The sequence below is a fragment of the Castor canadensis genome, chromosome 14 (assembly GCF_047511655.1).
Source record: "Castor canadensis chromosome 14, mCasCan1.hap1v2, whole genome shotgun sequence".
NCBI classification, from domain to species: domain Eukaryota; kingdom Metazoa; phylum Chordata; class Mammalia; order Rodentia; family Castoridae; genus Castor; species Castor canadensis.
In genome coordinates, this window is record NC_133399.1 from 60592000 (window position 1) to 60614480 (window position 22481).

Consider the following 22481-nt stretch of genomic DNA (forward strand, 5'->3'; position numbering starts at 1 on the left):
GAGGTCCAGAGACAGACAGACAAACAAACAGACCTTTTAAACTCAGGTTGTTGAGTCCTTGACTTTGCCACAGAAATGAATTCAAGGACAGCCAGATATAATATTTGAGCAGATTTATTAACAAGCAAGAAAAGAGTAAAGTGAGGGTACAAAAGAGACTTACCACATGTTTTGGACTATATTCTTGAGATTCGGATCTATATTGGCTTTCTTTGTATTGACCATTTGGCTAATCAATTATTTATGTTTACTATATTAGTAGACTCTTAGATATCTGAGATTCCTGTCTTATCTAATGGTATGAGAATGCCTGTCCTTGTGCTGTGTGACTTCAAACAGTGAGAAGATCAAATTAAAGGGCATATAATAATTTTCTGTTGTTCTGCAGGAATATGTTTGATGTTGTCAGTGATACTTAACAATGTTTTTTTTAAGGTTCAGTACATGTTTTGATAGAGCTGTTTTATGGTATTCTGTGGCGTCACTCTGGGAAAGGTTTAACATTTTTCTTGCTTTTCTGTTTTCTCTTCCTTGTCTTCTCCCTTTTCCTATCTCAAAGTGTCTTGGAAAGTTGTTGAGAGCTGATATACAAGCAAAAGCCTCCCAACAGATTTCAGAAACACCCTAAGTACTGACTAAGTTGTGGAAGACTTGCTTAAAGAAAGTACTTTCTTTTCAGTGAAATATTGGATGTGTCTAGATGACCTGGGGATGGATGCCTGACTCCATAGCTATGTGTTCCTCTGACTGACCTCTATTGACTTGGTTACCTGTACTTCAGTAGGAGCAGAAGGTAAACTGTAGAAACTGGAAGTACTGCAAAGGATTTTTGTCTAGAGCCATGCAAATGAATTTTGAGATAATGCAATTGATTTCCACTCTTAGGAAAGATAGCCCCAAATAGTGCATTTATGTGGCCCTGTGAGATATTAACACGCAAATTAACATTACCATATAGGTTACTGACCAATTTTGTATCTTGAGAATTAACAAGGTTTGCCTCTAATTAGTAAATTCACTGCAGAATCCCAAATTACATATACATATATGTATTTACATGTGTGTGCTGATACATGATTTATTCAAATTCTTCTCTGAACCGATTTTAACATCTTATCACCTTCTTAAGGAGTTAGAGTAAAGCTCTAGCATATATCCACTATGTACTTTATGTGAGTTTTGTTTTTAAATCTTTGAGAAAAAAAAATTTTAAATAATACGGAGATTGTTTAAATGTTTGCTACAAAAATTTTTAGATGTAAGAATAGGTTTGTTTTCCAAGTACTTTTTTATGCACTCATGTCTTCTGATTGCACCAGGAAGGAAGTCTGGAGAAGACTCTAACATGTCTTCACCAACTGTAGTGACTCTGATTGTTCCTGGCATACTTGCAAAGCTCCAAAAAGCTGCAGCTGGTTTAAACTCTTTGTGCCTTGGTAGCCCATCTTAATAGAACCCCCTAAATTCTGCTCTTGGATTAGGAATACTTTCTCTTCTACATATGTTATGGATGAAAAACATCAATTTTTAAACAGAGAAATAGCACCTCATAAGTAGACCTGGTTTAAATTCTGCCATTAACTAGCTTTGTAATCTTTGACTAAGTACTTCATTTCTCTTTTCTATTTCTGTTTTATTAAATACACATATTATCTGTGTCTGAAGGATTTGAAGAAAGTCTCTAGACATAAAACAGATAAGTACTTAAATGTATGAATAGTGAATAAACCTAATAAATTCTTACTCGATCAATTTCTTGATTAATTTATTCCCTTTCATATTTTGTCCTTTATCCATGATGAGGTCAATCACCAAAAGATACCCCTGTCCCCCCAGGCCATTCCCACCCCTTGGACTATAATCCTTGTAAGAATCTATTTCTGAACCATCTCCCATGCTTCCCAATTTGTGAAACCCTTTTCTAGTGCCTCCAAGAATCAGCAAAGTGCTTTTTAACCTCAGTCATTTCTGTGGATGTGTCCTTATTGTGGTTACTGAAACTGACTCTTCGTTACAGAAACGACTTCCTCTATGGGCCTTTTAGGTGGTTTCTATTTCCTCTCATATTTTTTTCTACAACTGGAGGAGGGATATGAGTTCTGCTTCTTCCTCATTGCTATTTCCAGACCATCCTTCCTTCTTCTCCATAATATTTTCCACTTCAATTTTGAGGTAATACCACCTACTGCCTCCCCTAGTTTCCATCATCTACTAATACTTCATGGCCCCTTGTTTGTGAGCAGTTATCGTCTGGCTCACTGACACTATATTCATTACACTTGTTAGTTTTTGCAGATTTCAATATACATTTGATTCTTCTACCTCCCTGCTCTATTACTTGAATTCTGATTCTGAAATGATTTGACTTTCACTCACTTACTGTCATCATATTATAGACCAGTGACTCTCACAGCAGTCTTTCTCACAAGAGAACATTGGGAGTGTCAGGAGATGTTTTTGGTTGCATAGCTGGTAGAGGCTACTGGCATTGGATGGATGTAGGCCATTGCTGGCAAATATCCTACAGAGCACAGGGCAGTCCCACATAACAAAGACTATCAAAGACTATCAACAGGGCTGAGAATAAAAGCCTTCCCTTGTAGACCTTGTTGTTCACAACAAATAAGGCCATCAGAAAGAAAGAAAGAGAAAAGAAAGAAAATATCTTCCCTTTATACCAAAGCTTCTCAAAAAAAAATTAAAAAAAAAAAAAAAGGATGATAGGGCTGAGACAGTAGCTTAGAGGTAGAGAGCTTGCTTAGTATGCACAAGACCCTGGATTTGATCCTTAGCATCAAAGAGGTGTGAGTTGGTGGGCACAGGGGAGTGAGATAACAATGGACTATACTTGCTGTCTTTCTTGGCCCTTTCCATTTTTTTCTTCACTCACTTTAAATAGACCTTCCATCTCATTGTTCCATTTAACTGGTCTTGTAACGATCATAAGGAATGTTCGTGTTGTTAAGTCCAAAGGCCAATCCTTAACCTGGCCTAGATGGACAGCTCAGCACCACCTGACCTAGTCTCTCACACCTGCTTCTTAGTCATGCTTCTTTAGTTTCTTGGTCCCTACTCTTCTCACTTCCCTTTCCTCAGGAGTCACTTTCCCTGTCCCCTTGGATTTCTTCTGATCTCCCGAAGGTCTTAATTGCCAAGTGCCCCAGAGCTTGATGCAGACTCATGATTTTAAATACCATCTATCTTTTGGCAACTGCTAAATATATACCTCTCCCTTGAGCAGCAGACTGTCATATCCAACTATGTATCCCAAATTTCCACATACATGTCTAACATGAAACTGAACTCCTGGTTCTTGCCTTTCTCCAAACCTGCATTCCCCTAAACTCTATCTCAGTAAACATCTCTTTATTTTTGGTTGCTCACACTAGCCATTATCATCAATTTCTTTGCTTCCTTTCACAATGTGCATCCACTACATCACCAGAATTTTCCAGCTCTACCTTTAGAATATATCCATGATTCAGACACCTCTAGTCACCATTACTGCAACTGCCCTGAACCAAACCCACAGTCATCTTCTCCTGTGAATTACGACATGGCGATCTGTCTCCACCCTTCCTCTACTGCATCACACAAAGCCATTCCAATTCCACCACTGTCTCCTCACCTGACACAGCACGAGCCAAAGCCCTGTAAGATGACATATGAGCTGTGTATTTTATTCTTCCAGGCCCATTGCCTGTGACTCTCACCTCTCACTCATACCACTCTACCCACATTGATCTCCTTGCTATTTCCTGAATAAGACCAGACTGTGTCCACCTTACCAGTTCCCTTAACATTGAGTGTCTTTCTTCTAGGCATCTTCTTAAATACTTTATTTCCTTCACATAGTCTAAAGCCACAGTTTCAATGAAACCTGTCCTATAACCCTATTTTAAAATACAAATTGACTCTCACCTCAGAAACTGACTTCCTAGTTCCTGTATCTCACTACATTTCACTCATTTAGTCCTCACTCTGTCTCTTCACATAAGAATAAAATCTCTATGAGACTGGGGTATTTTGATTTCCTTCACTACTGTATTCCCTGTATAGAACATCCCCTAATATTTATTGTGTAGATATTCAAATATTATTTTTAAAAGCAGAGAGACAACAGAAGGCACAATTAAATGGTGGATTGAGTGTCTTTGTTTGCCTAGAATTTAAAGGATGGTAAAAAGAAATGTCAGCTTAGGCCCATAAGAGCTTAGAATGGAAGTGTCAACATTCATCGTTTCCAGTGATAATAAATATACAGTTGACTCTAGGATTTTTGTATAATTTTTCACTTATGACATTGCTAAGAACATACATATATTGAGGGTTTTTCTCAAAGTATTTGGAGTTTTAGGGACATGGTGTTAGGAAAAGAAACCGTCTCTGTTTCGCTGGGTACTCTCATCTCTGGGATGAGAGGATGTCAAGAAACAATCATGGTCACTTCAAAGTTTTTGTGTGTATTACTAACAATTTGGCCTAAAATAATTAAATTCTGATTTCTTGTTTATACATTGACAGTCAATGTGCAATTCTAATTTAAAAACACCTGCATAACACTTACTAGAATACCAAGTTTTTTTCATCCAATCTCTGCCTCAGCTGTATATGGGAAGTGGGACAGGATATCAATGACACTGATTTTACAGATGTGGAAACTAAGATTCAAAATGTAAAATGAATTGTCTGAGATTCCACTGGTGGGAATGAGAGCACAGATTAGAATATGTGCCTTTTTTTCCCTAGTCTGGTTTCTTTCCATTTGACTGCATAACATCTTATTGATAGACATCCAACATCCCCTTGAAAGAAAGGATAATTGAATTTTGCTCTTAGTCTAGAGAGAGCAAGGTTATTTGACACAAGTCATTTAATTGCTTGTAAAGATGCCTCCAGCTTTTTATTTTAAAGAGATAGTCTTTATAAGGTTTAGCAAAATATTTATTACTCATTCCTATCAGTATTAAGGATGTATTCTAATGAGCTATAGAGAAATGTGGTTATATCAAGCATTCCTGGGCAAAACTTAAAATGCTAAAAGTGTTACTATGGGCTTTTATGTTTAGAGATATGAAATATTGCAAAGTGCAAAGAAATGGGGTGGATAGATGAGAAACCAGAAATTGAAGACAATCTAGACTAGATTAATTTAGGACGGAGGACACAATTTATCTTTTAAGCATCTTCAGAAAAAAATAAATCTGCAAATGTGAACTTTGAGATGTCACTACATGCTCATTAAGTAGGAGTTAGTTGATAAAATATTTGAAAAATGCTATAAACAGTAGCCTTGACCGAGTGATTAAAAATGAACATTAGTATGCTTTTTCTGTTTCCCTACTTACAGGATAGAACTAATAATAGTGTTGGTTACTCTATAATAGGGTAATAATAGTAATGATTGCTAGAGAATTACATGAGTGAATCCATGTAAAGCACCTAGAGTATGGAATGTATTTAGAGACTACTTTTGAGAGGTCTCACCATGAAGAGACCTCTGTAAATGGGACTAGCTCAGCTTTTCCCGTAGGTGGCTAACCATGGGATCAGGAATAGTATAGAAGCTCGGGATGTGCTATTGTAGAAAACCCAAGGGGTCATAAGGACCAGACGCATGAAGAGGAATATGGCAGCCTCATCTAAACAAAATACTTAATATATTTATCAATGCTAATCTTTTTCTTTGAATTCTCTTCCTCTTTTATTTTTGCCTGACAAAGTCTTCCTCATTTCTGAGGGAGAAATTAAAACCGTGGCCCCAATTCTCCAGGCTTTCTTGCATCCATGTCCTCTGCAATGTAATTTTTCAGCAATTCCCTATCAAGAGGTGAATTCTACTTCTTACCCCTGAATGGGCTTATCTTGTGAGTTATATTGACTATTAGAATATTGCACAAAAGATGATGCTCCAAGGCTAGAATTCCAAAGACTCTGCATACTTCTCTTTCTCAGTCGTTGCCACACCCAGCCTAACAGATTGGACCACAAGGCATAAGGAGCAGAGCTTAGTCAGTCCTGTTGTTCTAACCAATGCCCAATTCATGTAAGGAGCTTGGTCACTAAGAGACAGCTCAGCCAATCCTTCAGTTACCTGCAGACACATGAATGAGCCCATCAGAGGTCAGCCATATCCGGCTTAGATCATGAGGACCTATACATTTGTACGAGTAATACATGATGGTTATAATAAGCTACAGATTATACTTTGTTATACAGTGTTATTATATAAGTAGATAAATTAGCAGCTCATCTTTAAGTCTGAGTTGAGTGGTAACTTCTCCACGTAACTTTCCTTCTCTCAACATAAGCTGCTCTTAGCACTCTTCCTCTAGGCTTCCTGAATGAGCTGCACTTCCCTCTTTCTTTCTTTTCTTTATTACTCATATGTGCATACAAGGCTTGGGTCACTTCTCCCCCCGCCCCACCCCCTCCCTTACCACCCACCCCGCCCCTCCCTCTCCCCCCCACCCCCTCAATACCCAGCAGAAACTATTTTGCCCTTATCTCTAATTTTGTTGTAGAGAGAGTATAAGCAATAATAGGAAGGAACAAGGGTTTTTGCTGGTTGAGATAAGGATAGCTATACAGGGCATTGACTCACATTGATTTCCTGTGCGTGTGTGTTACCTTCTAGGTTAATTCTTTTTGATCTAACCTTTTCTCTAGTTCCTGGTCCCCTTTCCCTATTGGCCTCAGTTGCTTTTAAGGTATCTGCTTTAGTTTCTCTGCGTTAAGGGCAACAAATGCTAGCTAGTTTTTTAGGTGTCTTTCCTATCCTCACCCCTCCCTTGTGTGCTCTCACTTTTATCATGTGCTCATAGTCCAATCCCCTTGTTGTGTTTGCCCTTGATCTAATGTCCGCATATGAGCTTCCCTCTTTCTTAACACCTACTATTTGACGGTATTTGATCTCTTGACTCAGAGTTGAAGGCCAATAATTTAAATATTTTTCATCAGCCTTAAAGCTCTGTCTAAATTTTAAAGTGGTCAGAAAGAACTTTTGGAACTACTCACAGCCACTTGGTGGATATTCATTCCTGTCCTTAATGAATGAAGTTCCATAAGATGATCCAAGAAAAAGGAATACGTGGTCCAAAATGTTTAGGAAATGCTACAAATATTCCCATTTTAGAGATTCATCATATGCATTAGACCCGTCATACACATGAAGGTTTTCAGAAATCTAGGTTATTCAAACTTAGTTTTTAAAACAATAAAAAACCTGTTATCTTTCTACGAAACCAATATTTTGGCTTTGTGTGTGCTTGTGTGTGAGTGCGCATATACTAATTCATGTTTTTTTTTTTTTTGAAGCAGCTTTAGAAAAATACTGATTTAAACCAATTTTTGACCTTCTTTTAAATTACAATGACCTAGTTCATTTGGGGAAATTATATTTCTCTAAGTTCTTATGATTAGATGATCAGAAAGAGTGCTCAGCATTTAAAAAACCATTTAAGTTGGGCGCCTGTGGCTCATGCCTGTAGTCCTAGCTACTCAGGACATAGTGATCAGGAGGATCAGGGTTCAAAGGCAGCCCAGAACAAATAGTTTTCAAGACCCTATCTCGAAAAAAACTCATGACAAAAAAAGGGCTGGTGGAATGGCTCAAGTGGTAAAACTGCTTGCCTAACAAGCATGAGGCCCTGAGTTCAAACCCTAGTGCTGGCAAAAAAAAAAAAAAAAAAGCATAAAACAGAGTCAATTAGTCAGGATATATAGAAATGTATAACATTGTACTTACTTTCTTAATATTTTCCCATGGAGAGGCAGAAAATGTTCTAAACAGTCTTAAAAATAACCCATTTGAGGAATAAGTGGAAGGTATCCCAGCTATGGTGTGGCTATGATTACCTCAGTATCTAAAACTGTACCCCAAGGAAAGGTGTGCATGTGTTTAAGTGGGGAGGGAATGTTAGAAGACAATCTCTTTGCTTTCCATAGCTCATATCATCTCACTCTTGGGGTCAGAGTGAGAAACTAGGTTTGCTATATTAACAGGTATTGGAAGCTGTCCTTGTGGAGAACATCTCAACTCCTGCTAGGGTGAGACAGGTGGTATATGAAGGGGATTCTTATTGAGATTTCAAAGTTCCACTCATGAAGTATCCTAAAATGTCAATAAAAGACTCTTTATTCATAAATAACTGATATGCAGTAATTTACGTCTGTACATTTATCTTGAAAAGTCAGTAACCATCCAGTATTTTTTTTTTTTTGCAAACTCTACATAAAACATCCAAACCGTCCATTTTGTTCAATACAATATAACACAGCTGTTTGGCATTACCAAATATATATGTATATATATTTATAAATATGTACATGTGCTGAGAAAGAAGCCAGTGCAGCCTTCTCTAAGAAGTCCATCCAAGGATTTACTGTACAACATTCAGAATTTACATTGATAATACAAGGCACAAAAAGTGTGGTATGAAGCCAAGGCCATGCTTTATTCTAACTTTTCTCTGGCTTGCTCGCTCCATCAGCTTCATGTTGAATTTAGTGTTCAGCCCTGCTTTTGAATTATTATTTTTTTTTGGCTTTGAACACATCAAATAAAAGTTGAGAGTGGTATGGGTTTGATATATGAATCACTTGAAAGAACGCCCCCATGTACCTTCCCAAAATAAACAGAACAAAATGAAATCTGTTTTAAATTCTTCCATACAGAAATGGAGGTAAACAACTACTCATGTTTTTTGAGTTTGGGATAGGAGAAGCCAGTTTTCCTCTACCTGCTAATGTTTGCAATATTTCTAGGTCAAGACTTACTGAGGGGCACGGACTAATTAGATACAATTATGAAGAATGGAAACTCTTTCTTTCAGTTTAGAAAAACAGAAAATCACTTTCCTGACTGGAACATTCCACATTCCAACAGTTTGTGTTTTCTCACCTTCTTATAAAGAAGTTTTTCTGTGGGAACAGGCTGCACCCAGGATGAGCTTTCATGAATGTTTCTGATTTTGGTTTTCAGTTCTCTCTGATGATTGTTGAACCCTGGAGATTAGAATTTTTGGATCTAATTCTGATTGTAATGTCTGTATTTCAGTAAAGGGGTCATAAGGCATGATGTCCCTTTTATATATTCCCATCAATATCATCTCCTCTTTTATGATTCACCAGAGCCACAATTAAATCTTTACCTCCTATACATATTAAATTTTAATGGAATTGTATAATCTACCCCATTTTGGAATTTGGGTATCAATAATACTTAATGTAAGTGAAATGCTTTTTTTAGGGGTAGGAGAATTAAAGGCATTTTCATGGTAATCATGGATTTTGTTAAAGTATTTTGACATATATTTCTGTTCATGCAAAGAACTACATTGCCAAATTTAGTGATCTATTCTACAATTCCAAGCTATAACATTCTGTACAGAAGGTGTGACCCTTACTGGACTCAAAATTGGGGGTGGGGCAAGGAAATTTTTAAGCTCAGGCCTATCCATGAAGCTTACTGCCTTTTTATCTTTGGGTTCAGATGGAGTGTGGGTTTGAAGACATAAAGCTTAAATGTTATTGTCTTAGGCCCACCTCATGAAGACATTCTAAATCCATGATCTTCACAGCAAAAGGAAAAAGCAATGAGTAGCTGCTTCAAAAACCACAATTATTCTATGTGAGTTAAATTTCCTACTTCAGATCACATTACTACACACTAGTGACTAATGGCCAGGTCTGGTTTCCATCCCCTTTCATCTTTTGAAAAATTATAGCATACAAATTGCCATTTCAGTTTTGTTGATGACCCTGAAGTGGGGATGGGAGGAGTCCATGGTAGACACTGGCTCTCCTAGAATTGCTTTTGCAAAAAACACCACATGCTGTCAATACAGCCAAACAGCTTTGTAACTGCAGCTTTTGAGAGTTGGAAAGGAAAAACACAAAATATGCAACACATCTAAGATTAGTAACATTTTCACTCTTGTGACATTTGACAAAATACATTTTTGCTTGTAGTTCAGGAAAATTCTATGCAGACAAAACAGTGGAAACTACGGAAACAGTGGCCATTCAGCTTTTGGTGAAAGCATCAATTTTTAAATACAGTGCTATGGCAACAAACACCAAAAGGCTAATAAAATTTTGTCACCATCTGTAAGTCAACATTTTGCTCTCCCATTTGCTGTGGCTGTCACCTGTAGTCCAGTCAATGGGAGTGACTAAGGATTGAAACTTTGCAATGTTTCATGAGGAAACATAATGAAAATGGGCCACACAGTGGGCCAGAGAGGACATTTCTCAGCTCCTTCCTGGTTCCTGTGACCTTTACAGAGCTGAAACAAAGATCTCAGAGAACATTACCTTTAACACATCTGATAGCTCTATTGTTCAACACATTTACAGAGGGCAGAGACTAAGAAATTGAAGAGAAAATGGCTAAAAGGAAAAACAAAAGCACATCGAAAGATGTTTTATAACATTTTGAAATTCACAGGTAGATTTGCCAGCAGTCGGCAAGTGGAGACTATGATCTAAACCCAATGATGCTATTTTAATTTTCTACCTTTGCTTATCAATTCCGATGTTGAGACTTTTGTCGAGGAACATAAATCCAGAACATTTAATACAAAGAGAATCGCATGTTAGTGATATGATTTAATATTCCCTGTCAAAGAGAACTGAGGGAAAAATATAGGGACCACAGCACAGGATAACACCTCTGCAGTTTGAGATAAAAATAATAAAAGGGAAAGTTCCCCTGTTTTAAAGAGAACTGTGTTGACTCCTTTTCATCTCTTACAAAAAGGCCAATAAAATTTTTTGTGGGAGCACATCTGAGTTTTATGAGACTTCCTGCACCAGTAATGAAGTTTGCATTGAAATCCATAGAACAACCTTCCTTTTGGCTTAAAGGATTTTAATGTAAACCAGTAAGACTGCACAAGCAATGCTGTAGGGACTGTAAATTAACTTTATGATACTACAGTCTGGTGAAGCTGTGAATTGTACTATTTTGGTGGCATAAATTTTAAATCATGTTTAAAGTGCAACTATTAGTCTTTAATGTTTTTGAACATAGAGAGATCTGGCATTATGTGGGATATTCTGTAGTTTTAAGTAACCTACTAAGTATTTAAGGCCACTTTTAATTTTGGCTTCATTTTGTAGTAGGACAGATTTCCAAATTAAGTGCTTAGTCTGATGACTAAGCATTTGTGTTGTGTTATATGGAAAAAGTTTAAGTCACACTGAAAACCACAAGTTCAAGTGTGAGCTAAGACCTTATGCAACCTACAATCTTTTCCCCCTACATACACACCTTGGTCTATAAGTCTCACAAACATGGGTTCTCTTTGAAATTCCATTGTAAGGTACTACACAATCCTGACATATAATGACTATAGAATTTTATATATTCATAAGATGCCTATGAGACATCTTAACAAAAATAAGAGAGAAATGCAAAGAAGGGGACAAAATGAAGTGAAGATGAATGATTGAACCTTGGGCTGAAATCCTAGGTGGATCATGTTAACACCACTGTGTGTGATATGATGTTCAAGTGTATTCATAAACCCAGGCCAACAAAAGAAAACAAACAAGGAAAAAAAAATAAAAAAAAAAGAGAGGAAAATGCAGACATTCAAAGATCAACATTACTCTCATCTCATCTTAAAATAATCTAGATAGGTGTGAGAGAAACTCACTTAAATTTTTCATCTGTTTTAAAATATAAAAGATCTATTAAAAAAATCGACAAAGGATGTGTGGATTCACAGAAAAAATGAACTGATTATAAGGCCGATGGAAGGGAAGAGGAAAAATAGTGTAGGATGATTTAAAACAGAAATCGTCCAAAATGGAGATTAATATAAGCTCTACAATGTGTTTGAAACAGTTAATTACCCGGCAGTCAATGCAGATTCCTTCTGCATCCAACCATGCCAATCAATCAACATTCCACTTTATTGTGAGTGATTGACCATCTACTTCTACCTCTTTCTCTCAAAAACTGTATCAGTGATGTCAAATGATTTATGTTTTCATGCTCTCTCTTGTTCCCTAGGAGGAATAAACACGATGAACACACTAGGAAAAGAGTGCTTTCCTGCTGGCGGTGGTGGCTCACGCCTGTAAATCCTAGCTACTCAGGAGGCAGAGATCAGGAGGATCACAGTTCAAAGCCAGCCCAGACAAATGAGACCCTATCTTGAAAATATCCATCACAAAAAAGGGCTGGCAGAGTGGCTCAAGGTGAAGGCCCTGAGTGTAAGCCCCAGTAACACACACACACACACACACACACACACACACACACACACACACACACACACACACACACACACACAGTGCTTTCCTGATCCAGATACGGTATTTTGAAAATATGTTGGGCAGTCTAAGATGATTTGTTTGTTCTATGTAATAAGCCTTTGGTTCCTGATAAAAGCAAGATGCTTTTGAAGTACATGTAGCAAGGCCTTCTGTCTAAGACAGGGGACCATATGTACCACACATTAGTTAGAGAAAATGGCCAATATGTTCAAGAGTTCTTCAGAGCCTTCTCCATGGTATCCTAAGTTTAGACTGTGTTTAGGTCTTTTCCACTTGGGAGGAGATTCACAATATTTTTTCTCTTACAAGGGATCTCCAAAAACTTAAAAAAAAAAAAAAATAGATCACATCTCAGTTGCCAAATATTCCTGCCTCTCCTAGTCCCTGACTACTTTCATTCTAATGTAACCAAGTCTCTTAAGTAGCTGATTAGCTACTTTGTGGTCAATCTAGATCCTTGATTTAGTTGTTCTGATTGTGAACAGCTAATGAAAATATCTACCAGAAGATAGAGCATAACTGTTTATCTTTCACCTACCAGAATTTCTTGTCAAAAATGACTGAATAGGATAAAAAAGGTGGAGTGAAGTGTTAAGATGAAGGTCATGAATTATCTGGGGATTTCATTTCTCTACACTATCATTGCCTTCCATTTTTTTTTTTAAAAGAATCATAAAATAATAGCCATGAGTTAATGGTTCTATGGAGAAAGCATACTTGGTGAGGTTGGCCAATCAGAGCAGAGGTCTCCATGAAAGTGTGTGGTTTCTGGGACCTTGTGGTAGAGGAATTCCTCATGTTTACTAACTCAGGTATCACTTAGAGCAAAGACCATCTGCTAACTTCCTGAAGGCTAAATGAGGATGTTCTATAGCCCTACTGAGAGAGATTGTGATGATAACAGTAACAAAAGGTTAGAACATTTCCAGAATCTGGATAGAAAAGCACAATAAAACTCATCATTCCCTTATAACAAAAATTTTGGAGAAGTGGATTAACACCCACCTTCTAAAATTACAGCTTATTTGAGTCCTGTGTCATCTGCAGATCATATGTGTCCTTAGACCTGACCTGTCTCCATATCATGGAATAAGCTGTGTTCTCATAGCACTCTGTGATTTGTGGCTTAGATGGGAACAGAGATAGTCCTGCTTTGTTGAGTTAGAAGAAATAAATTTTCATATTGAAAAGTCTAATTATGTTCTTTTGAAACAAATGAGGGTGAGGTACACTAAAAGAACTAGTTTGTGGTCAATCTCACTTTTCAGTCTTGTCTCCATTAAGTGGCTAGTATAGACAGGAAATTGGTGCTGGTGTGATATACCCAGATTCTAAATTCTAAATGCCCTCCTTGACATTGGTGAAGTCATACAAATGGGCTGGCAACCCTGTTTCATTTCTAAAAGCCACTTTTACAATGATTCCTGACATCCAGGTGCCATTTGGTAGAAAACTCTGACAATCTGGTACCAGAATCAATTGACCCTGTGGGGCACATCATTAAAAACCTGTTTCAAAACATGCACTTAATCAATCTCAGTCTTTCCAGTTTTACTGTAGCTCATCTCTTCACTACTACCTCTATCTAGTTATGCCCTCGCTGTGCCCTTCCTACTCCAAGTCTGAGGAGTGCATCCAATGTTAACCTGCATGTGGATTCAGAGGAGACAGTAGAGCCCCCTTGTGTCTAAGAGAGCTTATGCCTTTCCCTGTTAACATGTTTTCCCTATATTAAATTCAGTTTCTTCAACCAGGGAATCTCACTGATTATAAATACAGGCTGAATTCCCCAAATGCCACTGGGCAGAAAGCTGCCTCTTTCTTTCCCATTTAAAGCAAATGTCCCAAAGCTGGCCATCACTCTGCCTCATGCGATGAAGTAGACTAGAGTCCATTCTGCCTGCTGTAGTTGAAGTCAGCTTCATCAAGCTGGGATTCCGTAATGTTTGAGAGTTTTGTATGTGTCCTCCCAATCTCTTCAAGGGCACAGGCTAGAGAGTCAAGGTCACCATCGTGCTGATGTCGAGCTTCCCACAGGTTCAAAATGACAGCAGATGGGCTACTTTGTGTAGCAAAATAAGATAAATTCCTAGACAGAATTAAACAGAAAACAAAAATGAACATATAGAAACAAAGAAATATCACCTTAAAGGAATTCAAATGAACTTTAGTAGGTATTATTACAACAGGGTGAAAAGTCACCATAAGCAGGTCTGGAACAACCATTGTGGAATGTTACTAGTGGCCTTCTTATCTTCCAAGTCTTGCCTTAGTCCTCATCTTCCTTGACTTGTGCCTGTATATATATATAGTGTGTGTGTGTGTGTGTGTGTACATGTGTGTGAAAGAGAGAGAGACAGAGAGAGACAGAGAGAGAATCTCCCTTTTCCCCTCAAAAAATATGTGACATCTCTGTCCCTTGGTAAATATATGGAATACCAAGGATTTATCTTGTTTTTCTTTTTTTCTTGTTCTTCTTTCCTTCCTCCATGCTAAGTCTGTACCTTCAATCTTAAAAGTTAATGTGAGCTAGTTACATGTCTGTAAATGTCCTTAGGGTTGTTCCAATCAAGAGCCCCTCCATCTCTACAAATCAGTGCATCAGAAATCATTATCATCTCCATGACTCCAAATTGGTCTCCTTTCTAACTGCAAGTATCTCAGTGTTCATAGCTCCTTTTTCAGCCTCTGACACTAGGACTTTTGTTTTTGATCCTTCCCCTTATGTTGATTCTTCCTTCTGACATACTTATCAGCTTCACTTTGCTTCTGCATAATCATTTTATGGCCAAAATCATAGCAAAACCATCGGAGCTCTGTCTCCAAACCTATCTTATATATATGCAGCATTCTATTCCCTCAATTGTAAGATATCTATGCTACTTGTTTTCAGTGCCTCCCTTTCTTGGTCTGGCCTCTAGGTAGGTATGGACACACACACACACACACACACACACACACACACACACACACACACACACACGTATCTAGTCTTCTTTTGTTCCTTGAACTCCTAACCCTGACTTGCGTAATACTCTGCTGCTACTTGCTTTCATTTACCATATTCTATTCCCTAAAGAAGCTCACTTCCTTTCTTGGATCTGGTTTCCAGAATCATACACTCCTACAATGTGTGGTTCAATTCTTATTTCTTTTTTCTTTACAATGATTTATGTCCTGACTGTGTTGATTTTACACTGTGATTAAATATTCATGTGACTAGGATGCTTATATATTTTGTGTGTGTCTGTGTGTGTGTGAACTTTGTCTTCTCAATTTGAGCACAAATATCTGAGAGCTAAGGATCATATGTAGTAATTTTCTGAATCTGCCACAACATTTATCATAATACTATGACAGGTATTTATTTAACATCCATTAGCTGAGTAATTGATTTCTACAAGCCTTTTTTAGAAGATATAGTATCTTCAGAGGAAATAATGGTAACCTTTTGGACAATAACTTTGCTATGAAGAAGACTATGACAACACAAAGGACTGAAGGTCACTGTTTTTCACAGGGACTTTCATAGCAAGGACAGAAATGTCACCCCTGGTGAAATTCTGATGAGTTGAAAAGATTTTGCAGAACAGTTCCTGTTTTGAAGATAGTACCACTTTCCACTACCACACCCAGCACATGAAGTAGATTTGTATAGAGAAGCACTTGGAAGAGGAGACAAGCTTTTAATGGTATATACCCACTTACAAGCAACAAAATGCTATTTTTTCCCAAGGGGGTACTACATTTACATTCCACTCCATATCACTCCTTAAAGGAAAAAGAATGTTTCCTTAGTTTCTTTTTATCTTTTCTTTCCTTCCTTCCTTCCTTCCATGTTTGAAAAGATGGTATTCATTTCCACCTTAAAAGAAATGGCAAACAAACCCTGCTTGAGTAATTGAAGGGATCTGGTTCCTTTTATTTAAGAATTTTGTTTTGAATATTGCATTTCTTCCTGGTGTGTAGATGTTTGTGGCGAAGTTGCTGTACCTCCCCACAAACACCCTCACTACCATTCAGGCAGGACACAAACTGAAGGATTAGTCAGGAAAGAGGCACTCAGAAAGGTCCACAGAGGGGGATTCCAAGATGGCGGCTAGAGGTAGGAAGCAGAAAGCGACCCTCCTATAGTGAAATCTTGGAGAGACACTGGAGACACACTTTGCAGGCATAATCACTGAGAAAAGGCATAACTTTGACCCCTCCACATCTCCAGCCGGTGCAGAGAATCTCCACTTCACGTTAAACGGAGAAACGAGGAGTGCCCCCGGGGCCACCAGTGGCCGGTGCCCATATGGCGTGGGAAGACGCGGACCAGGTGAGCTTCGTGGTACCGCGGTAGCCCCACAGACAAGCCTGGGCCAGAGCAGCATAGCCCCCTGGACAGACTGACCTCCACCCGGGAAAAAAAGAGAAACTGAGTAATAAGCAATATGAACAGTTAAGACACGCTGGAAAGAGGGTGGGGCGCCCTGAGCGCTGAAGATTGGGGGAAGGGAATCCTTCCTGGGACTGTAAATAAACAAGCCCAGGGGGCCAGAGAGCCTCTGGCGGAAGCGGGGCGTGACCAGCAACCAGGAACGGGGAAGATTGTGAGAGTGGCGGAGGGAGGAAAACTCCACAGGAGAGCAGAGAAGACCCACTTCCCACGTGAACTGTAAACAAACATGGCGGCCGGCAGGAGCAGCAGCACTGCCCAGTAAGCAGGAGCAGGAAAGCTGCTGAAAGTGGCAGTGGGAGGAAAACTTCAGAGGAGAGGGGGGAAGACCCACCTCCCACAAGAACTGTAAATAAAACACGCAGGCCTGACAACACGGGGCAGTGTCACCTTTCCCAGTGCTTGGAAAGGGGAAAGCCTGTAGCAGGGGCTCCCGCACAGGAGAACTCTGAGCAAACAAAGCCTGTGGGACCAGGTGAGTGCTAGCTCACCCCAGAGATCTGCATAAATAACGCAGCCAGCTACAGGCTGAGAGCAGCAGGCAGGCAAGCCACAGTTGCAGATACCACTCTCAGAACTGCCTCCAGATGCTTTTTTTTCTTTTTCTCCCTACCTTTGATGAGAGAACAACCGAATTATACCTGCAAGCCGAAAAACTTACTGAAACTGTATTGCATTTGAACTGGGAACACTTGGTGGGGCTTTTGTGTGTGTGTGTGTGTGTGTGTGTGTGTGTGTGTGAGTGTGTAGTTTTGTTCTACTTTATGCATACCCTTTGATGAGACAACTACAGAACAACATCTGAGGCACCAACTCCAGGACTGGAGATTGAGACGGACACCCAAATTATTAAGACTGAAACTGCAGTGCATATAAACTTGGAAGTTTTTTGGTCTTTTTTTTTTTTTTTTTAATTTTCTATTTTCCATTTTATTTTAATTCATTTTTATATATAGATATTACTTTCATTTACTTATTTTTTATTTTTTTTATCTTTGATTTTCAATCCTCTCTCTGTCTCTCTAATGTCTGTTCAGCTTACTGTCGGTTAGTACACTAACACTCCCTGTTTATACCTTTGAAACTCTCTTGTCTGATACCTTGTTCTGCTTTCTCCCTCTTGTCTGTGTATTTGTTTTCCCCTTTTCTTTAACTTCTTGCTTTCCATCTCAGCTCACTCTTCCATTCTCAATATTACCATTGTTATTATTACAAGCTAGAAAATACTTAATTACACACAGTACAGGGACAGTAACAACACCAAGGACAATGACGGGAAGACAGAAAAAACAGGGAAACCAGTTTCCCCACAGCAAAAAATGAGTACAGGAACCAGAGGGGAATGAATACAACAGAAACTCAGATCCAGACTCCAACAAAATGAAGATAAACTATGCCAAAGGACCCAATGAAGCCCACAAGAATAATTTAAAAGAAGACATACTACAAGTACTCAATGAGAATTTTACAGAGATGATACTGGATAGGGTCAACCAAAATGTACAGGAGACACTCAAGAAATTCCAAGACAATAAAAATAGAGAATTTGAAAAAGCAAAAGAAGAAATAAAGGAAACCATAGAAGCACTGTATAAACACCAAAGTGAAAGAGAGAACACAATGAATAAATGGATAAATGAACTCAGGACAAAAATAGACAACAATAAAGAAGAAAACTGCCAGGATATGGAAAACCTCAGAAAAAAGAACGAAACAGAACGGCAAAACAAAACGGAAGGCCAATCCAGCAGAATAGAACAAACAGAAGACAGAATCTCAGAACTTGAAGATGAAATGGTAATTAAAGGAAAAACCGAAGAACTATTAATTAAACAACTCAAGACCTGTGAAAAGAAAATGCAAGAACTCACTAACTCCATCAAAAGACCAAACTTGAGAATCATGGGCATTGAAGAAGGAGAAGAGGTGCAAGCGAAGGGAATGTGTAATATATTCAACAAAATAATAACGGAAAATTTCCCAAATCTAGAGAAAGATATTCCCATACAGATGCAAGAGGCCTCCAGGACACCAAACAGATCAGATCAAAATAGAACTACTCCACGACATATCATCATTAAAACAACAAATTCAGAAACTAAGGAAAGAATATTGAAGGCTGTAAGAGAGAAAAAACAAGTAACATACAAAGGTAAACCCATCAAAATCACAGCAGACTTCTCAACAGAAACATTAAAAGCAAGAAGAGCGTGGGGTGAGATCTTCCGGGCACTGAATGAAAATAACTTTAACCCCAGGATACTCTACCCAGCAAAGCTATCATTCAAAATAGATGGAGCATAAAAGTCTTCCATGATAAGCAGAAACTAAAACAATATGTGACCACAAAGCCACCATTACAAAAGATTCTGCAAGGGATCCTGCACACAGAAAGTGAAACCCAACGTAACCATGAAAAGGCAGGCAGCACCAAACCACAGGATAAGAAAAAGCAAGACAGTAGAGAGTAACATCAAGTTAGGTACACACAATCAAACCTTCAAATAACTAAGACAACTAAATGGCAGGAATCACCACATACCTATCAGTACTAACACTTAATGTTAATGGACTTAATTCACCCATCAAAGGACACCATTTGACAAAATGGATTAAAAAAGAAGATCCAACAATTTGTTGCTTACAGGAGACTCATCTCACTGACAGAAATAAGCATATGCTTAGGATGAAAGGCTGGAAGAAGATTTACCAAGCCAATGGCCCCCGAAAACAAGCAGGAGTAGCAATACTTATCTCTGACAAAGTAGACTTCAAACCTACATTGATCAAATGAGATAAAGAAGGACATTCCATACTAATAAAAGGGGAAATAGACCAAAAGGAAATAATAATCATCAATCTGTACGCACCCAATGTCAACGCACCCAATTTCATCAAACATACCCTGAAAGACCTAAAAGCATATAAAAACGCTAACACAGTGGTTGTGGGAGACTTTAACACTCCATTATCATCAATAGATAGGTCATCCAAACAAAAACTCAATAAAGAAATCCAAGATCTAAAATACGCAATAGATCAAATGGACCTAGTAGATGTCTACAGAACATTTCATCCAACCTCTACACAATATACATTCTTCTCAGCAGCCCATGGAACCTTCTCCAAAATAGATCATATCCTAGGGCACAAAGCAAGCCTCAGCAAATATAAGAAAATAGAAATAATACCATGCATACTATCTGACCACAATGCAGTAAAAGTAGAACTCAACAACAAAAGTAAAGACAAAATACATGCAAACAGGTGGAAACTAAATAACTCATTACTTAATGAAGAGTGGATCATCGATGCAATAAAAGAGGAAATTAAAAAGTTCCTGGAAGTCAATGAAAATGAAAACACAACCTACCGGAACCTATGGGACACAGCTAAGGCAGTCTTGAGAGGAAAGTTTATAGCCATGAGTGCATATATTAAAAAGATTGAAAGATCCCAAATCAATGACCTAATGATACATCTCAAACTCCTAGAAAAACAAGAACAAGCAAATCCCAAAACAAATAGAAGGAGAGAAATAATAAAAATAAGAGCTGAAATCAATGAAATAGAAACCAAAAAAACCAAAGAATTAATGAAACAAAAAGTTGGTTCTTTGAAAAAATAAACAAGATCGATAGACACCTGGCAAACCTGACTAAAATGAGGAGAGAAAAAACCCAAATTAGTAGAATTAGGAATGCAAAAGGGGAGATAACAACAAACACCATGGAAGTCCAGGAAATCATCAGAGACTACTTTGAGAACCTATATTCAAATAAATTTGAAAATCTTAAAGAAATGGACAGATTTCTAGATACATATGATCATCCAAAACTGAACCAAGAGGAAATTAATCACCTGAATAGACCTATAACACAAAATGAAATTGAAGCAGCAATCAAGAGTCTCCCCAAAAAGAAAAGTCCAGGACCTGATGGATTCTCTGCTGAATTCTATCAGACCTTTAAAGAAGAACTGATACCAACCCTCCTTAAACTGTTCCATGAAATTGAAAGGGAAGGAAAACTGCCAAACACATTTTATGAAGCCAGTATTACACTTATCCCAAAACCAGGCAAAGACACCTCCAAAAAGGAGAACTATAGGCCAATCTCCTTAATGAACATTGATGCAAAAATCCTCAACAAAATAATGGCAAACCGAATTCAGCAACACATCAAAAAGACTATTCACCACGACCAAGTAGGCTTCATCCCAGGGATGCAGGGGTGGTTCAACATACGAAAATCAATAAATGTAATAAACCACATTAACAGAAGCAAAGACAGAAACCACTTGATCATCTCAATAGATGCAGAAAAAGCCTTTGATAAGATCCAACATCATTTCATGATAAAAGCTCTAAGAAAACTAGGAATAGAAGGAAAGTTCCTCAACATTATAAAAGCTATATATGACAAACCTACAGCCAGCATTATACTTAACAGAGAAAAATTAAAACCATTCCCTCTAAAATCAGGAACCAGACAAGGATGCCCACTATCTCCACTCCTATTCAACATAGTACTGGAATTCCTAGCCAGAGCAATTAGGCAAGAAGAAGGAATAAAAGGAATACAAATAGGTAAAGAAACCGTCAAAATATCGCTATTTGCAGACGACATGATCCTATACCTTAAAGACACAAAAAACTCTACTCAGAAGCTTCTAGACATCATCAATAGCTATAGCAAGGTAGCAGGATATAAAATCAACATAGAAAAATCATTAGCATTTCTATACACTAATAATGAACAAACTGAAAAAGAGTATATGAAAACAATTCCATGTACAATAGCCTCAAAAAAAATCAAATACCTAGGTGTAAACCTAACAAAAGATGTGAAAGACCTCTACAAGGAAAACTATACACTTCTGAAGAAAGAGATTGAGGAAGACTATAGAAAGTGGAGAGATCTCCCATGCTCATGGATTGGTAGAATCAACATAGTAAAAATGTCGATACTCCCCAAAGTAATCTACATGTTTAATGCAATTCCCATCAAAATTCCAATGACATTCATTAAAGAGATTGAAAACTCTACCGTTAAATTTATATGGAAACACAAGAGGCCACGAATAGCCAAGGCAATACTCAGTCAAAAGAACAATGCAGGAGGTATCACAATACCTGACTTCAAACTGTATTACAAAGCAATAACAATAAAAACAGAATGGTACTGGCACAAAAACAGACATGAAGACCAGTGGAACAGAATAGAGGATCCAGATATGAAGCCACACAACTATAAGCAGCTTATCTTTGACAAAGGAGCTAAAAATATACGATGGAGAAATAGCAGCCTCTTCAACAAAAACTGCTGGGAAAACTGGTTAGCAGTCTGCAAAAAACTGAAACTAGATCCATGTATATCACCCTATACCAAGATTAACTCAAAATGGATCAAGGATCTTAATATCAGACCACAAACTCTTAAGTTGATACAAGAAAGAGTAGAAGTACTCTGGAGTTAGTAGGTATAGGTAAGAACTTTCTCAATGAAACCCCAGCAGCACAGCAACTAAGAGATAGCATAGATAAATGGGACCTCATAAAACTAAAAAGCTTCTGTTCATCAAAAGAAATGGTCTCTAAACTGAAGAGAACACCCACAGAGTGGGAGAAAATATTTGCCAACTATACATCAGACAAAGGACTGATAACCAGAATATACAGGGAACTTAAAAAACTAAATTCTCCCAAAACTAATGAACCAATAAAGAAATGGGCACGTGAACTAAACAGAAC

General features: G+C 38.0%; 1 protein-coding gene across 10 annotated transcripts in view; it reads right to left on the reverse strand.

Annotated features, from left to right (window-relative positions):
- Nucleotides 1–8111: 8111 nt before the first annotated feature.
- The window catches only part of Unc5d (unc-5 netrin receptor D), a 528179-nt gene continuing 513809 nt past the window's right edge, over nucleotides 8112–22481 (reverse strand). For all 10 annotated transcript variants that reach the window (XM_074054658.1, XM_074054656.1, XM_074054655.1 and 7 more), the window contains one exon: nucleotides 8112–14377. In XM_074054658.1, coding sequence (XP_073910759.1) covers nucleotides 14173–14377 — 205 coding nt within the window. In that variant the 3' untranslated portion in view covers nucleotides 8112–14172. The remainder of the gene's footprint in view (nucleotides 14378–22481) is intronic.